This window comes from Carettochelys insculpta, chromosome 6 (genome assembly GCF_033958435.1).
Source record: "Carettochelys insculpta isolate YL-2023 chromosome 6, ASM3395843v1, whole genome shotgun sequence".
In the NCBI taxonomy this organism is placed as follows: Eukaryota; Metazoa; Chordata; order Testudines; family Carettochelyidae; genus Carettochelys; species Carettochelys insculpta.
Genome location: NC_134142.1, coordinates 93,533,475 through 93,552,411, shown reverse-complemented (window position 1 = coordinate 93,552,411; position 18,937 = coordinate 93,533,475). Strand labels below are relative to the sequence as shown.

At 41.4% G+C, this 18,937-nt stretch overlaps 1 protein-coding gene across 1 annotated transcript; it reads left to right on the top strand.

Annotated features, from left to right (window-relative positions):
• The first annotated feature begins 5,297 nt into the window (after window positions 1–5,297).
• DEPDC7 (DEP domain containing 7) lies at window positions 5,298–17,496 on the top strand. The gene is made up of 9 exons (XM_074998973.1): window positions 5,298–5,370; window positions 6,690–7,083; window positions 9,300–9,427; window positions 10,375–10,564; window positions 12,551–12,762; window positions 16,382–16,524; window positions 16,692–16,817; window positions 16,942–17,020; window positions 17,221–17,496. The coding sequence occupies exons 1-9, from the start codon at window positions 5,298–5,300 to the stop codon at window positions 17,421–17,423; spliced, it is 1,548 nt and encodes a 515-aa protein (XP_074855074.1). The 3' UTR covers window positions 17,424–17,496.
• Window positions 17,497–18,937: the final 1,441 nt, after the last annotated feature.

Here is an 18,937-nt window from a genome sequence, read left to right as displayed (position 1 = left end):
AAATTCAATGGGAGTAGAATGAATAAGGTCTTCAGAATTCAGGGCTTGCTGGTGGTCCCAGGTCTAGGAAAGGTAGTCAGTGTCCCAGCTAAATGTTAGGGGGAACAGATTGTTTAGCTTACCCACTTAACACAGGGTAACAAACTTCCTTGGGAGAATCAGAATGACCAGAGGAGTCATTACCTTTTCCTTCAAAAAATATTAATTCTGACTGTAGAACCGGAGCATTCTAATACCAATTTCTACTTCAACAACATTTATCTCAACTGTTGGTTATTCTTGATACAAATTATACATGCAAATTGATGGAGTCTAAATTAGCTGTTACCACTCAAACTGATCTTGGAGTCATTGTGGATAATTCTCTGAAAACATCCACTCAGTGTGCTGCAGCAGCAGCATTCAATAAAAAGCAAAAAGAATGTTGTGAATCATTAGGAAGAGAAGATAAAACAGAAATTATATTGCCTCTATATAATGCGTGGCATACCCACATCTTGAACAGTGTGTGCAGATCTGATTACATCATCCTAAAAAAAAGACATATTGGCACTGAGAAAGGTACATAGAAATGATGAGGAATATGGGACAGGTTCCATATGACGAGATATTAATAAAATTGGGACTTTTCAGCTTGGAAAAGAGATGTTTAAAGTGGGAGGAGGATATGACTGAAGTCTTGAAAATCATGATTGATGTGGAGCAAGTGAATAAGGAAGAGTTATTTACTCCTTCCCATAACCCTAGAAGTAGGGGCCACTAAATGAAATTAATAGGTAGCAGATTTTAAATTAACAAAAGGCAGTACTTCACACAGTGCACAGTCAACCTATGGAACTCCTTGCCAGATCATATTATGGTCAAGAGTATAACTGGGGTCATAAAAGAGCTAGATAAAACCATGGAGGAGAAGTTAATCAATGGCTATTAGCCAGGATGGACAGGGAAGGTAGCCCAACTCTGTCAGAAGCTGGAAAGGGGTGACGGAATGTATCACGATTTTTTTATTCTGTTAATTCCCTCTAGGGCACCTGGCATTGGACACTATGAGAAGACAGGATCCTGGGCCAGATGGACCTTTGGCCTGACCCCATATGGCCATTTTTATGTTCTTATATTTTCTCTATTTGGTAAAATAAACTTAAAAAGCTCAACCGTCTCAGGAACAGTTCACCATGTGCTAGTACTAGTTCATTATCTTCTGACACAGAGTTCTTACAACTTGTTCTCTGATACAAGTTGTACTGTACTTGTTATTACGGTGCAATATCTGGTTCCTGAAAATATTTTCTGTAGATCTTAACTCTGTGAGGCTTAAAACTGAGGTTTCTGAACATTCCAGGCCATTGTAATATCACCTTATTTTAGCAATGTACTGAAAATAAAATTACAAAAAGTCTAGTAGGTATTGGGACCCTGGCTGCTTTTCACTTTAATTTTGGGGATAAACTTTAATCTTTAGGTCCAATTTTAGACTTTTAAAGGACAACAGTAGCCAAATTGGACACATTTAAATTGAGTCTCCTGATCCAAGCCATTCATTTCTATGTTGTTTTATTCTTAACTGCTAAGGACACTGTCAGCTCTGACGCAGAACTACAGATTGAGCCTCTCTAATCCGGCACCCTCAGGACCTGACTAGTGCTGAACAAGAGCATTTCCTGGACCACAGGAGATCAAGATTATCTCTAGCAGCATTACCAACACTTTACTGCTTACTGGGATCTTACAAAACATTAGCTGCATCTACACTTGCATTCCTCTTTTGAAAGAGGCATGCAAGTGACAAAATCAAAAATTCAAATGAGAAAGACTTACATCTGGCACCTCATTTGCATATTCTTTCAAAAGAAGAAAGGGAGGAGTGTAGACACTGCTCTTTTGGAAGTACACCCCATCTTTGAAAGAATCCTTCTTCCCATGCTTATGTAAATCTGCACCTCATTTGCATTTTTGATTTCCCTCATTTGCACACCTCTTTTGAAAGAGGAATGGAAGTGTAGACACAGCCATTTTGAGGTAAATTACAGCTAAATAACCCCACAAAACACTGTGAGCGAGTACTTGGGGCTGTAAACAAGCTCTGTGGAACCACAGGAAACTTGGCTACCCTTGTGAGTGGTCATCCAGCTAAGTAAAACCATGCCAGACTATGTATGTTGCCAGACTAGAGAAGTTCAACCTGTATTTTTAGTACTGAGATCATTTTATAAGCTTGTCCAGAGTGAGACACTTATCTTATTTTTTATATTTTAATAGCTATTTTCCTCTTCAAAATAGAGCTGTTGCAGAAGAGAATAATTAACTAATTTCAACCTACATTTTATTTTGTTTTAAAGATAAATGTGTTTTGAGTGAGCCCATTTGTTTTTTATACCTGTTGTTTAAAAGACATTATAAGGCTGTTATAACACTGTAAGTTACTCCTGAGTGTCTGTCTGTCTTGATAAAGCACAATTCTTTTTAAAAAAAAAAAAAAAAAAAAAAAAAACTCTGATAAGAAATTAATACAGAGATTGCAGTTTTCAAAGAAGTTTAAGGCACCCACTGCAACTGGAATTTAAAGGGAGCTGGATGGCTAATTTCCTTAGTCCCCCTTTGAAATTCCCAGCTTTAAACTACAGCTATTGTTTATACAAGTGCATGTAAGGAAATCTATTCTGCTGTCTATACTGCTGCACCTCACTGACATATCCATGTATAAATTAAAGGTATCTTGAAGTTTTACATGCCAGCATCTAGAGGTTTGCCCAAGTTCTTCAAGGCTCTACAGGGCAGATAAAAATCTCCACAGAGAGCTGCCAGCCAGGAGCAAATTGCAGGATCAAGTTAAATAAAATTTTGCATTTGTGTAAGCTTTTGCAGGATTGGGTCAAATATTTTTAATAATCTAAAATTTTAAGTTTAATAGTTTTTTTTTCCCCACCTCTAATATCTATATTACAGGGATTTTTGTTTCTAAACTAAATTTAGCATAGTCTTCCTGTGCATATGTTGTTAAAAACACAATTTAAGACTCAGCATCTGTGCCTACTTAAATAAATAGCAGAAGTTCTATTGAATGAGAATGCAGGAGGGGAGCTAATACACCCTATTAACAAGTTGTTAGACAAGATATTCAATAACCTCACTATCTCTACCAAAAGGAAAGCTAAACTCTAACCATTTGCCATTTACACATCCACCGTAGTGACACATCACAGGGCCTGCTCATATCATACATACCACCCAAGGCTCATTCACTTACACATCTAGTAGTGTGATATATGCCATTTTGTGCGAGCAATGCCCCTCTGCCATATACATTGGACAAATCAGACTCTCTATGCACTTTACTTATGAATACTTGCTAAAACAAGGGACACGCATACCTACCTTTGCTCACTAGATGACTGAACTCCCCACAGCTCCAACACACTGTAGCCTGAACTCCTGCTGGTCCTGCAAGTCCAGCTCACGGCAGCCTGACCTCTCCACTAGCTCTGCAGCCTCAACCAACCACAGCCTGACTGCCCCCTGCCGGCTCCACAGCCCCAGCCCTCCATGGCCCCAACCTGCCACAGCCAGACCCACTGCAGTCTGAGCCCCCTGCTGGCGCCCACCTGCCACAGCCTGACCACCCTGCTGGCTCTGTAGCCCCAACCAACTACAGCCTTACTGCCCTACCCACCATAGACCAATCTGCCACCAGGTTTTCACCCTTCCTCCTGCTCATGGCCCCAAACTGCCCCCAGCCTTTAACACTTTCCAATCCCCCCTCCCAACCCAAGGTTCACTTAGCTTTCAAAAGCAGTGCCACGTGCTGACTCTCCTTTGCTGAATTAGGAGCACTTGGAACCAATCAGAGTCTTTTATGTGTATTTTAATGGTAATTCAGTGTTCCTCTTATGAGTTTTTGCCTTGGAGCAGAAAGTTGGGAACCAATTGTGCTGGTGTAGTGAGGGATGAGTGTACACCCTGATTGAATTAGTCCGATGTAACACTCCCGTCTCTGTATCTCTTTCTTTCCCTTCATGGATATGATGAAGTGAGTTGTACCTCAGGAAAGCTTATGCAATAATATAATTAATAAGTAAGGTGCTACTGGACTGCTTATGGTTCATGCCCCATCCAAAGCTTGTTGAAGTAAGCAGAGCTTTCCTTGCAGCCCTAAAGGTCAGCAAACTATGGTTTGTTCATGTCAACCGGAAATGATCACAAAAATTAAAAGGTTTCTGTAAGCTACATCAGTGATATGTGACTGACACACAATTTTGGGTGGACTGGTGAATAGTTGGTGTCCCAAGTTTAAAAAAATGCTCTTCTGTTTTCTGTATTAATCTAAAATCACTTGCAAGATTTTCTTGAGTTTGCTTTCTTGTTAAGGTTAGCTAGTTTGGACTTGTGCGCAACCTTGATTGTATCCTTTATTGTTTTATTAATCTAAAATTTTACACAGTAAAGGGGCCAATTTGATTATGCTGTGCTTTGACAAAGTTATGTTTTCTCTTATTAGGAGTATAAGATGAAGTTTTTATTGCTAGTGAGAGGCATTTGAAATATTACAATTCTACACCGGGCTTTTAAAACGGATTCCAATTTTATCCAGCTAATATGTAATTAAGCAAACACCATTTTTTCAAAATCACGAGAAATAGTGGAAGAAGCAGAAATGCTAAGCACATAACTGTCAGTATTCCCCTTTCTTGCTGATGTTCCCAATACTACTTACAGGAACGGAAACTCAGACAAGAGCCAATAGTTAAGCATTATATGTTTTTAAAATACTGACAGAGGCGGGACAAATCGCTCTGGAGCACTTTTGTATTTTTGCAAACTCTCTTACTGTAACTGCTCGGGTTTCTTTTTCTCCAGGATCCCCTTCTTCAACAGAAACTCGACTGCAACCTTGAGACAAGTTCGGGTGTCTAAATCAGGCGCTAAAAGTCCTTTCAGCGGCAGGGCGGGGAACCCCTTCCCTGACCGTCCGGTTTTGATTGTAACTATTCCGTTTTAAGTTGTTTGCCCCTATGCTCTTGCTGGGCCAGGCGAGGGGAGACGGTGAATCTGGCCTGGGGAACGGCAGTAAAAGCGAGGCGGGCTGTGGGGTGGACTCTTTCTTCCCGGGACTGGGGAGCGGGCCCCACGTGCCAGCCGAGTGTGGAATGCAGCGCGGCTGCATTGAAGACAGCGAGAGGCCCAGCTGAGCCAATAGGGTGGGCGCTGCTCTGGGGGGCTCCGCCCACTGGTGCGGGTAGGTCCGCGCTGGGCTGGCGGCTGCGGGCGCACTTTGCCTGTGGCTCTAGGAGCGGCTCGCTATGGCTGGCGTGCGGGAGAAGGCGGCAGCTTTGAATCTCTGCGCCGTGTACAGCCCGGCTAACAAGCCCCCGGGTAGGGGGGCGCGGTAACTAGGCGGGAGAGGAGCAAGCGGGAAACGCGGAGCAGGGGAGAACGGGGTGTCTGCTTGGGGCTGCTTCGCTCGCCGGCCTCTTCCCCGCACGCACCCGCGCCAGGCTTCTGGGAGCGGAGATGCGCCTTGGCGCCTGTGGCGTGTGGCTGCTAGGGCCGCCTCCTTACCCAGGTTCTGGCGCCTCAGACTTAGTTGGGTTGAGGGGCTTTCCCCATCGCAAGGGTGGGGCTCAGGCAGGTGTGAGTCTTCGGGCCTCCAAACCACCTCTGGCAGCAGTGGTTCTGGGAGTTGGGAGGCCTCCTCCCGGGTTTGGGGCCAGGGAGATGCAGAGGTGCTGGGAGCGGAGAAGTTATCCCCTTCCTTCTGCCTAGACCCTGGCATTGTGAGGGGACATGAGAGGGCTCCAGTGCGGGTCTGAGCAGGTGACATTCCTGTCCCTGTCAACCCCATCATATCTGTGGAGATAAGAGCCTTCAGCTGCTATGGGGATCCCAAGGTCATGGGAAAAATGGTTCTACGTAGGCAGTGTCTGTAGTAACTTGTATAGATACGTAGCTACTTACAGACTGCAAGTAAGTCATCCCTTAACTTGCTCTTTGTTAAGCTAAACTGGTTTAATTCCTTGAGTTGGGGGTCACTAATATAAGATTGTCACTCCTTTAGTTGTTTTTCTCTGACTCATCTCCAGTTGCACCCTTCTTGAATTGTTTAGCTAATAGGTGTTCATTACCTTGTTTGAGATAAATTGGTGATCTTGGACAAGTGCTTAATGGACAAATGTCCAGAAATCACATGCTCCTGCGTTTTAGTTTGTTTTGGAGGGCTTGTTTAAATGTGCATAGAGGATGGGTGGAAGGGATTTGGCATTCAGTTGGCAGCCAAAGCTGAGAAGCCAGGGAGTTCTAAATGTACAACTGCTGGGAACACTGGGTCCTTAGTTTTTAAACGTGATGGTGGTTTTAAATTTTGGGGAAGGTAAATATCTGTGGCAGTGGGTTTTTTCCTCCTCTCACCCCCTTTTCCCTCAATCTTGGCTGTCAGTGGTGTCTTGAACAAGATGCTGAAAGTGGAGAAATTCCAGGACTCTACCAGTTAAGCTACAGGAGAACTTCTAACTGTGGCTAGGTAGCAGGCTGAGGTGCTGAGGGATAGTACATGCATGAAACCAGCATAGGAAGACACTTTATTTTTCCTTGTCTGAGTGAAGAGTATATATAATTCTGAAAAACAGCACAGTGAAGTGTCAGCATGTCACGGTAAATGCAGTCATTAATTGCTTTTCCTGTTCATTCATCATTAGGTTTCAGCTTAGCACAAAAACCATTTGGGGCAACATACGTGTGGAGTAGTATCATCAATGCACTGCAGACTCAAGTGGAAGTGAAAAAGCGGCGACAGAACCTGAAATGTTATAATAACTGTTTTATTGGCTCTGATGCAGTGGATGTCATCTTTGCTCACCTTCTCCAGAACAAGTATTTTGGGGATGTAGACATTTCCCGTGCTAAAGTGGTGCGAGTGTGTCAAGCACTGATGGATTACAAAGTATTTGAGGCAGTTTCAACTAGAGTCTTTGGAAGAGACAAAAGATCTGTGTTTGAAGATAGCAGCTGCAGCCTCTATAGATTGACAAATTTACCTAACTCAGAAGATTCTCCATTTGAGAAAGAATATGGGAATTGTGCCCATCACAGGTTAGTACTCAATGGTACGTAAAGATAAGATGCTGTGTAATGGAAATGCTATTTTTGTGAGTTGTGTATGTGGGTTTTCTAGAGTGATATCCCACTCTAGGTATGCCTTCCATCCACAAACCAGTACGGCAAGAGTGACTATTTGTTACCTGTCAGGATCACATCTTGAAATGTGAAAATAAGTCAGTTTTCATGTCAGTTCAGCTCCGGCCTTCTCTAGCCAAGCAGGCACGAGGACTGAAGTCGAGCTAGTTATGGGGAGGAGGAGATGTGAAACTTATCTACTAAAGTAGATTTAGGTTGTCAAGTTTTTCTAATGGAGGCAGCTGATCACCTGTAATAACATTCAGTCACTGCAAATCTGGTGTGCATTTAGGCTAGTAAATCAGATTTTTTTTTTCTCATTACCAATTGACTGCACCATGCAGGATTGATCTTACTTTGAAAGGGGATTGGACTTGATGAGCTCTTGAGGTCTCTTTCAACCCCATGATTCTATTCAGTCCGCAAGGAAAATTGCTAAATTATTAGTCTTTCCACTTTTGGAAGTCCCTAACTGTTAAAAGGACTTGTGTAGATTAGGTCCCAAAATTACTTTTTTTAAAAACACCTAAAATATGTTTTCACAAACTGGGGGGAAGTGCCCCCCCCCCAGGTGGGTGTTAAGAAATTCCAGGGGAGGGCGTGAGGTGACCATATCGTGTGTCCCGTTTCATCTGACCCAGTAAAGCCATTTATTAAACAAGATCTTGTTCAGACACACATTCACCTTATTTATTCCAAGACCATTCTTTTCCTACTGATATAATCTGAATATTGATATATTTTTAGGGAGTTGGAGCAAGAGCAGAAAAAGATCTAGTGTACATACAATTAGAGGAATGACCTACATAGGCTGTTATACAAAAACGTGTACGTTGAAGCTGGGAAAAGTTCTTAGGCTGAATTGAATTGACAGTGTAAAATGGTGAAGCTGTAGATAATAGGATTGAAATGACTTGCTATTCCTAACTGCTTAAAGCAGAAAGGATCGGCCAGTTGGAGTTGCTATGGTATTTCTCTCAGGGCCTGGCAGATAACTGCATTCTAAGAGGTTATGACTGGAATGAAATAAAACATGGAAGCAGGGGGAGGTGGAGCAGGGAATAGAAGGGCAAACAGCCTACAGGTGTTTGTGTGCATGTTTAAGTTAGTCTTACAGCCTGGCTTCGTACTGCCTTGGCAAAGATGTGTTGCCAGTGAGTGGCGACTTTTTCTTTATTGCTTCACAATCTATGCTTTATCCTGAACAAATCCTTCACCGGGGCATGTGCTGTGTCCTAATCTACTGCCTATTTCTCCCACTTTTCAGGGGTCTTTTTAGAAGATAATTCTGTGCTGCTTCAGTGTGACCTGCCAATTCCAGGGGTGACCCAGTACCTGTGTTGGTGGCTCTTAGACACAGCCACTTATAAGGACTCAGCTGTGGGCATGTCTACACTAGAGGAGAGCGTCAACCTAATGTACGCAACTCCAGCTATGAGAATAAGGTAGCTGGAGTCGATGTACCTTAGATTGACCTCCAGCTGTGAAGACAGGAAGTCTTCAGTCAACTTCCCTTACTCCTTGTGACTGCAAGGAGTACTGGGTCATGAGGGTTCATACCAGATTCGCTAAATTAAACCCTGCAAGATCAAACTCTGTCATGTTGACTTGGTGCCAAGTGCTGAAAAACCAAATATGTTCTGCCTGTGGACGCTGGGGCTGGGAAGGCAGAAAAGCTTTCCACACAGTGAAGTGCTTTCATGCTCCCTGATCCATGTAGCCTCGGAGGGAGAGTAAACAGAGTGAGCGAGGGATATTGGCAACTTGCTTTCTTCCCTCCTCTCTAACAATCTGTGCTGCTTTGTCACTTTGTGCTGCTTAGAACAAGTAGTAAAGGAAGTGAAACAAATCGGTCTCCCCTGTGTTTTTCAAACTGGAGTAGAGCAGTGAGAGCAAAGGGGATTTTAACAAGCTCATAGTCATGTACATTTGCTCTACTTTCATCAGTCTCTAGGAGTCTTGTGCTCTTCCACTCTCTCTCCTTTCCTGCATTGTACAGAAGTATTCTGGGGTCTTTATTAATTGGCATTAGGGATAGTGACTCTTGTGTTAGATAGATTTGATGGTTTTAATAAGTAAATGGGCCCATCCTTTTGAAGCCCTGATGTGGGTTCCCCCTTTCTTTGTTTCAGACATGAGAAAATGGCATTTAATTCTACTCCAGTCAAATCAGAAAGCTTAGAAGACCTCTGGGAAAATTTGAGTTTAAAACCAGCTAATGCTCGTGGAGTAAATATCTCTGCAAGCTTGCCTCGTCAAGGTAAGCCAAGTAAGATGTCACAACTATTTCTTCACCCCACAAGCAGGTAACATTGGTAGGACAGGCATGTACCTTTCCAGTCTTAAATTGGAGTAAAGATGTTAAACTTTACTCTCTTCAGTGTTTGTTTATAATGTTCAAAACACAAAGAGAACATTACGTACAGGAGTTTTGTTTTAGTTCAGATTGTTAGAGACCTGTTACCTTGAGGTTAAACAACATATCAGTGTAGAAACTTCTGAGGAAGAGCACACTACTGTCATAAGCTGATGTATGTATTCAAACTGGAGTCAGAAATCCTTCCTCTTTGTCAATGAACATTTTAAGGTACACACACCTGACTTTGTCATAGGCCTAGCTTGTTGGTTGATATCCTCTTCCGAGCCCTCAAAATGTGCATATGCTTTATCCAGTTTCCAGCCTTCCCCCAAATGGCTTTATATGAGAGAACTTAAAATTTGTGGCTGACCATCCATGTTTTCTTGCTCAATTTAAATTGTTTATAAAATCCAAAATTCTAATTTTACAGATAAATGTTTGACTATCGGGAAATGCAGTAGACAAATCTTTTAGTTTTCAGTTATGCAAGCCCTACACGTGGTAGCAATCTACAGCTGAGAGTCACTGTTGGAGTTCTAGAATCTTTGAAAACCCATTCTTCAGAAGCCCATAGGAGTATAGATTACTTGACTTAGCTCCTTATCTATGATAAAGATTGCTTTCAAGTTAGAGTACAAAGGATGTAAAACACTTCAAACTTTCTAACAACTAACTAAACAAATTCTTTCCTCTAGCTGTGATAAAATGGACGTAATTTGATAAGGAACCCCGTGTTATGAGAGCACTAAAGTTTGTTGGAAGAATATTGTAACTTGTATAATTGTTCTAGACTCTTCTTCACTAGCTGGATCTCACTGCTTGTCTTTATATCCTCCAACCCCTCCCAGTTATTAATGAAGTATGGCAAGAACAAACAATTGCTCGTCTGCTGCAGCTTGTGGACCTTCCACTTCTTGACTCTTTACTGGAACATCAAAGGGTCAGGTCCACACTTCCCCAACCCAAGAAGGAGGCTGGTTACATCATCACAAGCAATTACATAGACCGAGAAATTCTCAAGGCTTTCAGTGACTCTCAGTAAGTAGAAACTTACTTGATTGTGAAGATAGAACAGTCCAGAAAGACTTTGTTTCTAAATCGCATGAAACTTGAGCACAATGTGTTTGTTCTTGATTTAGCCATAGGCACAGCTGTAATACACATGCTAAAATCAGACTACCTAGAAATGGGCACGGTATCTGTCTATTAGGTTTGACTTGGTTGAACATAGTGATATAATTTGCTAAACCAGTATCAAATCCCAGAGAGACCATTACTGCTGAACCCTGGAAGGCCTCTGAAAGAACTGATGCTTGTGTGGGGGCAGGAGGGAGTGCTTAAATGCCTTAAAATTTTAAAGGGGAGTAAAATACTTTTTTTAATTTGACTAAGCAAAGTAGTGAATTCTCCACCAACAGCTACTTTATTGCATGTGGATGCTAGTGTTAACTTATTTTGAACTTTCCAACACTTGCATTGCATCTTGCTCACAATCTATAACACTGTAAAGTTGTCACACAGACATGGGCCAGTCTATGTAACACAAGAACTGGGTATAATGATTTCTGCTTCAGAGAAGTAAGCTTTTCTATCAGTTGTTGCCTTCAGGGTGTGATCTATTTTTAAGTAAAGGGGTCTATATGTATGGTGAACTGACTGACTTTGCCAATCATTCTTTTAGTCTGAGGTGGTAGGAACTCTGGTTTGATAGACATTTGAGTTGTCTATGGCTGTGCCATAGGGCCTGGACCATAGGGCAAGGAGTAATGTTTGGAGGGCTCAATATGGGGCCTGGACCAGCCTACCAAGTGGTGGGAAGGATTCCTTGGCTGGCTTGGTCCCCACCCCAAGAGCCTCTGCTGAGCTAACTGTGTAGTAATGGTGGCAGAGTGCAGACAAATTCCATTACTAGTAAAGGGGGGTGCAACAGGAAAAGTTTGGGCACCACAGGTCTATGGAGAGCTATAACTCATTCTTGTCAGTTGAATATTCCTAGTGTGGTTTCAATGGAATGACAGCATATAGCGGAAGATCAGCTGGAAAAGGAGTAAGCACACTCACCATCTTTTACCGTTTAAAGTTTTAACAGTGTAATCTTGTAATGTAGTTTATTTTTAACTAAGGGCTTGGTAGTAATTGTGTGTTACTGCTGTGTCAACTCCCTGAGATGCCAAAGTTAGCATTGTTGAGCATGGAATTAAACTCGCCTTGCAGCTGAAATGTGCAAATACTGCATACCTCAGCATGTGTTTTGTAAGCCAATAGCTACTGCCTTGAAAGTATTTATTAATTGTAGATATTAAGGGTCGGCACTTCTAATCAAAATAAGTGATGATAAAATCTTTCAGGGGGGGCAAAATTAGGAAAAAAGTGCTTAATTGGAGGGGATAACTATCCTTACTTAAGCTGTTAACATAAAATGTTTTAACTATACTGTACAATAAAAAAAAATCTAAAACTAAGTTACCATGGCGGTATCATTCTCTTATAAATCAACCATGAGTGAACAGAATAAAAATCTCTTCAGTATACTTCAGATATTTCAAATTCTTAATCATTAGCTTTAAAAAAGGCTTAGCTTGAAAATGTATACAGTCTTACTAAAAATACAGATTGAAACCTGGTCTTTATCTGCCAAGGTCAGATCAAAGTTTGGGAATCTCTGACCATGGTAATTACACCATGAAGGCCTAACAGAATGTCACTTTGACTTTAAATATTTTTGTAATCTTATTTGTCTGAACAAACAGAATCCTAAATTCTAATCTTGAAAAACAAATAATGGAGGAGCAGACTTTTAAACTCTTTACGGTAAATTGATCCTAACTCACTCAAGGTTCTTTGGCTTTGACCATTATTCTATCTGAGCACCTAAACATATTTTGTTCACTGGCTTTGATATTTAAATAGACATATTTGCAAAGAGTCTGTCCCCTGAAGATAAAATTCAGCTGGCTGATTATTTCATGTCTGTATCTTCATAAAATTGTTTCTTGGTCTTTGGATAATGACCTGTCTTTGTAGGACTGACGAATGGCTCTCTGCAGCAATAGATTGCTTGGAGTATCTTCCGGATCAAATGGTGGTGGATATAAGCAGAAATTTGCCTAGTCGACCTGAAAAAGCAGACACATGGAAACTACTGCTCTTTGATACTATTGGTAGATACTACAGCCAAAAGGCACCACTGTTAAGCCATGCGCCTGACATCCACACAGGAATTGCAGAGCTATTGGGTAAGTGAAATGAAATGTAGCTGAGATCCCAGGCTCATCTTGTGAGTGAACAGCAGGACTGGCATTTAGCTCTGTCAGCCCTTCAGGTTTGACTGCTATGCAGTTTAGGCTCTAGTCCTTTAATAATAATAATAATAATAATAATAACAATAATAATAATAATGCCTATGTTTATAATACAGACATCAGCAAAACTTGTATTTTTCAGGGATGTGATTATTCCATACACATCCTTCAGTGATGTAAGTTACACACTGATACAAGCATGTTTGTGCACAGCGCTGTGTTGGCAGGGTCATGTCTCCTGCTGACATATGCTCTTTCTAAAAGTGGAGGTTTTTATGCCAATAGCAGAGCTGTCTCCTGTCAACATAGAGCATCTTCGTGACATGCGGTGCAGCTGTGGCCTAAATTTTGAGTAAAATCTCCAATTTAGGAGCCTCCAGGCCAAACTGTCTGCATCTTTTTTACTTGGCATATTCACAGCTGTGCAAGTGGATGTGAAACACTAACATTCTGATCTGATTGTAATTTATATCTACATTACACAGGTTTCAGTGACTACACAAGATGTAAGTCAGGCCTAAAGTTATCATATCTACTTCCATACAACTTCATTTTGGTATATCTGTGTTGGTCAATTAGAATTTACTGGGTGTTCTTCTAAGCCAAGTTTCGGTTTTCTTTAGGTAAATGTGTAGAGCTCACCAATAGCTCCCCTTCATCCTATGTTGTAGCTATTTAATTTAAAAATACCTTCCGAGGTGAATAATCTAATATGACTCTCTTGAAATATTTATTTAAATCCGAGGGTCTGGGTACCCTAAAATGTAGTTGTAGTAGTAGTAAATAATAATAATAATAATAATAATCAGTTCCATAAAAACTGAGCCAACCAGTCACCTGCTCCTATCATCTAGGACAGTGGATTCAACCTTATTTCATTTGTAGACCACTACAACTTCAAATGGTGCCGCGGACTCATTTGCAAAGTCAATGGGTTGTCTGAACTCCTAACAAAACTTAGACTGAAAATAATTAAATTCTAAATGTTGCATGTGCTGGACATGACATTACCAGAGAAGCCCACAGTTTAATATTCTCTCTCATGCTACAACAAAATGCCAAGACTTAAGTTTTTTAACCTGTGGGTAGGGATAGTCACATACAGAAAATGCTGTTTTTGGGGAGCTAAAACTTTATTTTCATAGTCACTTTTTGTGGACCTCAGAGGTCTGTGGGCCCCCCTTCCCTTCCCCCCCCCATTGAAAGAAACCTATCTAGGAAGCACCCCCTCAGCCTTCTCCAGAAACCTTATCAAACAGATGACATTTTCATTATGCTAGGAAAGTCACCAAATTTGAGTTATTAGCTCAAGGAGGGGAGAGTGAGTTCCAAAGTCTTAGTGGTCTTTGTGTGGGCGCTGTACCAGCCTCTTTCAGAAGAAGAGATCCCAGTTGGGTGCCTTGCTTGACTGTAAGTATGGTATGGGAACAGATTATTTTCCCCCACTTTGCCCCAGGTAGGCTGGTCCTAGGTCAATTAGAACTCTAAAGCGATAACCAACATATTAAACTCCCATACTGAGACCAATGAACAGCCGGAGAAGATCTTGGAGTGCTGGTGACATTAGTTCCCAGGGAGATACTCTGCTCAGTTAGCAATGCTGCTGCATTGTACCCTAGCTTTAGCCTCCAAAGGGATTTAAGGAGCAGACCCTGGTGGAACACATTACAGTACTCTAATATTGAAGTGACAGAAGCATGGATAGCACTGGCAAAGTCCCCATCTGAAAAGACGGGCAACAGTCTAGGCAGAGACAGAAAGTAAAAGTCCAACTGGGATGTTACTGTAATCTTGTCAAACAGCAGCTATTGGTCTAAAAATAGCCGTTGCAAACCAGTGTAATCAAAGGGACAGATTCTCTGTCATCTCCTCCAGCTGCTTCCACCATCACTGCCTCACTCTTTTCTATGTTTAGCTTGAGCCGCTCTCTCCTACATGCCCCAAGCTTGACTATACCTTACCTGAAGCACCTCATCTTAATGAGACAAAATAGAGGCATACAGCTGGAAGTCATTGGCATTCTGAAAATGCATAGCCCTACACTGTCCCTCTTCTGAAGTGTGCTATTCACTGTTCAGAGTGATGCTGGAGGAGACTACCTTTAGGCCTGTGTAAAGATACTTCTAAATATTGGTGCCAGTAAGAATTTTAGGTGTAGATTCTCCAAAGTGAATTAAGTTCATTGCATTGTGTACAGCTGGAGATCCCACCCATATCTTAGGCTATGTCTTCACAGTAGCATTATTTTGAAATAAGGTATTCCAGGAGAGAGATTTTGGAATAGCTTATTTCAAAACAAGTCTGCTACACACACAATGCTTTTTGAAATAGGGTCTGTTGTGCTATCTTAAAATAGAGCCATTGGATGCACTATGGCTTATTTAGAGAGAGGCTCTATTTCCTGTCTTCACAGCCTCTATTTCAAAATTGGGGCAATTTCTTGTGGAATGAAGTTTACCTATTTTGAAATAAGGCATCTGCTATTTCAAAATAATTTTGAAATAGCGCTTGCATTGTGTAGACACTAGCAAAGTTATTTTGAATAAACCTACCCTTAGCTATTTTTGTAAAGCTGCCAGATTCCACAAGTTATTTTTTGTGGAATGTGAACTGCTAATTGAATTAGACGGAGCTCTTTTAAATATGAGTGTAAAGAGCCTGGGTAGGGGGTGGCAATCCTAAACTGTCCTGTCACTAGACTTGTCAAAACTGATTATTGTACAGATGGAAAACACCTGGGAATGCAGATGTGACTTGTACAGTGTAGCTCTCATTGATGTAACTTAGTCACAGTGCAGACTTAACTCCACTTCCATGGGAGTATAGCGCTTAGATCAGCGTTTCTCAAACTGTGGGTCAGGGCCCTAGAGTAGATTATGCACCATTTTTGAATGGCATTGTTAGGGCTAAGCTCATGCTTGCTGGAGCTTAGGGTTTTGGCAGTGGGTCTCAGGTTACAGGCCCTCTGTCTGGGGCTGGGGCCTTTGAGCATTGCTGGGAACCCACCAGCCCAGAGCAGTGGGGCTTAAACTTTGGTCCCACATCACCCAGGTCAGTGGTGCTTGGGAAGGTTCATCCTCATTTCCCCCACTCTTGGAGTCATGAAGTAATTTTTGTTGTCAGAAGGGGATTGCCATGCAATGAAGTTGGAGAAACCCTGATTTAGATCAGTTAAGTCAATGCGCGGTCAAAGTAGACACTGTTGCTTGCATATATTGTTGTTGCCTTTCAGAAGCTGGCCCACAAGGCCCCACACTGACAATTAAATCAGTGCAAATGCTTCTGCCGAGGACATATGCTGTTAAAAGGATTGTAGTGTGGACATACAAAAATGATTTAAGTACTGTAATCACTGTCATTGTAACTTAGAGCAAGTCAACCCTACCAAATGAAGTTGACCTTAGTTTCCATTTGGATATATCTGTAAGGGGTAACGGGGTGGTGGGTTTTTGGGGTGGGGGGAATTCATCTACTAAAAATTAATGTTTCTGGACTTTGATCTTTCAAAAAATATAACAGGAGCATGAACCTGCTCAACTTTCTTTTGTCTCAGTAAATGGAAAGACAGAACAGGCTTTAGAAGCAATTCAACTCTACTTGAAGCTTTTGGATAGTCAAACGAGAGAGGAGTTTAGGAGACTGTTGTACTTCATGGCAATTGCAGCACATCATTCTGAGCTCAAGCTGCAAAAAGAGGTAAATTTAACATCCATGATTTATAGCACTCTTATAAACTGCCCAGCAGAGAGACTGCGTACTCAAAAATAGGCTAACGTGAATCTGGTGACGCTTTCTTAAACATATGTAGTAAGTTGGAAAAGTATAGTGTTACCCTGACTATTCCCTGTTGCTATATTTTGTAGAGTGACAACAGGATGGTTGTAAAGCGAACATTCTCTAAAGCTATTGTCAACAATAAAACTTTATCTAAAGGAAAAACTGATCTCCTAATTTTGTTTTTGGTGGACCAGCAAAAAGATGTTTTAAAGGTAAGAACAAGAAAGCAGTAGAGATGTAGATTAGATCTTTGAATGAAATTATCATTCAAACTAAACTAGTTTGAATTAAACTATCATTAACCATTGAAAATTCTATTTTCTACTCTTATTCAAGATTCCAGGAACATTACATAAAATGGTTAGTGATAAGTTGATGGCTATACAACAAGGACAAGATCCTAGTAAGAATACAGGTTAGTGGTTTCTAAATTACCTTTTAGACTATAAATAATCGGATTTAATTTAGTCCGACTGCATCAGAAGATCCTTTTTTGAAACTGGATGTGTCGGGAAAGATTCAGAACCAATTTAACGTAAAGGCAAATGTCTGTAAAATCTACAGCGTGGCTAACTGTCCTATTGCTTGTAAATTTATCTTTCATGTGTTTTTTAGGTTACACCTTCTGCCAGAAACTTGATCAAAGTGAATATCACTACAGTATACAGAAGACCACAAAAGCTGAGCTGTTATCTTTGCTAAAAACTATTGATGAAGATACAAAAATCTCTGCCAAGGAGAGAGAGAAATTGCTAGGTCAATTTCATAGTAGTAATCCAACCATTTTCATGCAGTATTTTGGTGATAAGAGTTCATAATGTGTGCATAACTTAAAATTAAAGAAATGTAATCTGTACAGTAGTTTTCAAATTGCTAACATGTCTTTTTAAAGTTTTTGTATTCATCACAATAAAATTGTTTTGAAGCTGAGTGGAATTTACAAGTAATCAAATTCAGCTACAGTACAAGCCCCTTTTCTCCCTCCCCTCCAAAAGCTGGGTAGGCAAATGTGCCTGGTGTCCAGGTACCAGATAACCAGGCTTTTGTTATAATATGGGGCTTCAGTTGCTTTTTATAAAGAAACATATATGTTTATGGAACAGTTTGAGTCCATGTCTTTAGATTTTTGTTGCCATGGTGAGAGCCTTTCCGATGGCAGTGAAACCTGAAGCCCAAAATCCTGGACTCCAATATTATTTTTCATATTACTTTCTTCAGACATTGACAAAGTCCTGGGACAATGGAAAGCTAGCCACTTAGCAGAAATATTTGCTTCTGGCTCTCTAGAACTGGTTTGGGTCTTTTGAGACTTCTCCCCCCGGTAATGTTTTTGGCCTTGAATCGTAGTTTAATCCAGGCATACCTGTCCTACAGTAACTCTAGATTGAATTGCAATATTGCTGTCAGTCTTTATTAGTGTGGAACAGTATAACTGAGAAACTGTCTATCATTTAATACCACAGAGTAAGGATGGTGAAAGCAAATTTAATTAGATACCTACTTTAAAGACAGATTGAACTAACAGCTGTAAATGATAGAATTCATCACATACCATGTTTAAAATACAGTAAACCCTCAAAATGTGGCTTCAAGTTGCGTGAAACTCATTTTTTATGTGGGTTAAGCACAACTTGAGGCGGCTCTGTAGCCTCTTCCACCAGTAGTGTGGCTGTCAGGCTGACAGCCATGTGGTTGGGGGAAGGCAGAGAGAAAGGGCTTTTGGCTTGCCTGGTCACTCACAGCTGCAGGCACATAGGCAAGCTTTTCCTCCCTGCCTTCCCCTCCAGTTTGGCTGTCAGGCTGACAACTGCACCACTGGAAGAAGGCAGGGAGAAGCAGGAAACTGACCAGCCCTGGTAGCAAGCGGAGGGGAGCTGGGAACCAAGTGGCAGCCTGGTTCCTGGCTGTTCTGTGCTGGCACAACCAAGAAACTGACTAGCTATGAGCTGGCTACCTTTCTGGGCCCTGTAAGCAGTGGGGAGCCAGGACCCAGGCTGCCCCCTGGTTCCTACAAGCCCAGGGGAGCCAGGAAACAGGCTGAAGCCTAGTCTCCCTACCCTCCTACCCCCGGCCAACTTGTGAAAATTGAAGTTACCTGGAGGTTGCAAGAATGCAACCCCGTGTAACTCAAGGGTTTACTATACGGTAGTTCATTGAACTGGTCCTTGTAATGGCTGAAAATCAGATTATTATGAAAGGGATCATTCAGCTGCCTGGTTTTGAAGAGGCCCATAAAATGCCTTATTTTGAAGAGTGGAAGTATACCCTTATTCTCAAATGCGCATTGCTATGTTTACTGGAATACTAAATAAGGAGCACCTATGACACCTCT

What these genes read in the sequence shown, in the direction of transcription:
- DEPDC7 (XM_074998973.1), top strand. Translation starts at nt 5,298, where the DNA reads ATGGCTGGCGTGCGGGAGAAGGCGGCAGCTTTGAATCTCTGCGCCGTG. An exon ending in AGGAATTGCAGAGCTATTGG is followed by an intron (nt 12,763 to 16,381) that starts GTAAGTGAAATG and finishes CTTTTGTCTCAG; the next exon opens with TAAATGGAAAGACAGAACAG. An exon ending in AGCAAAAAGATGTTTTAAAG is followed by an intron (nt 16,818 to 16,941) that starts GTAAGAACAAGA and finishes CTCTTATTCAAG; the next exon opens with ATTCCAGGAACATTACATAA.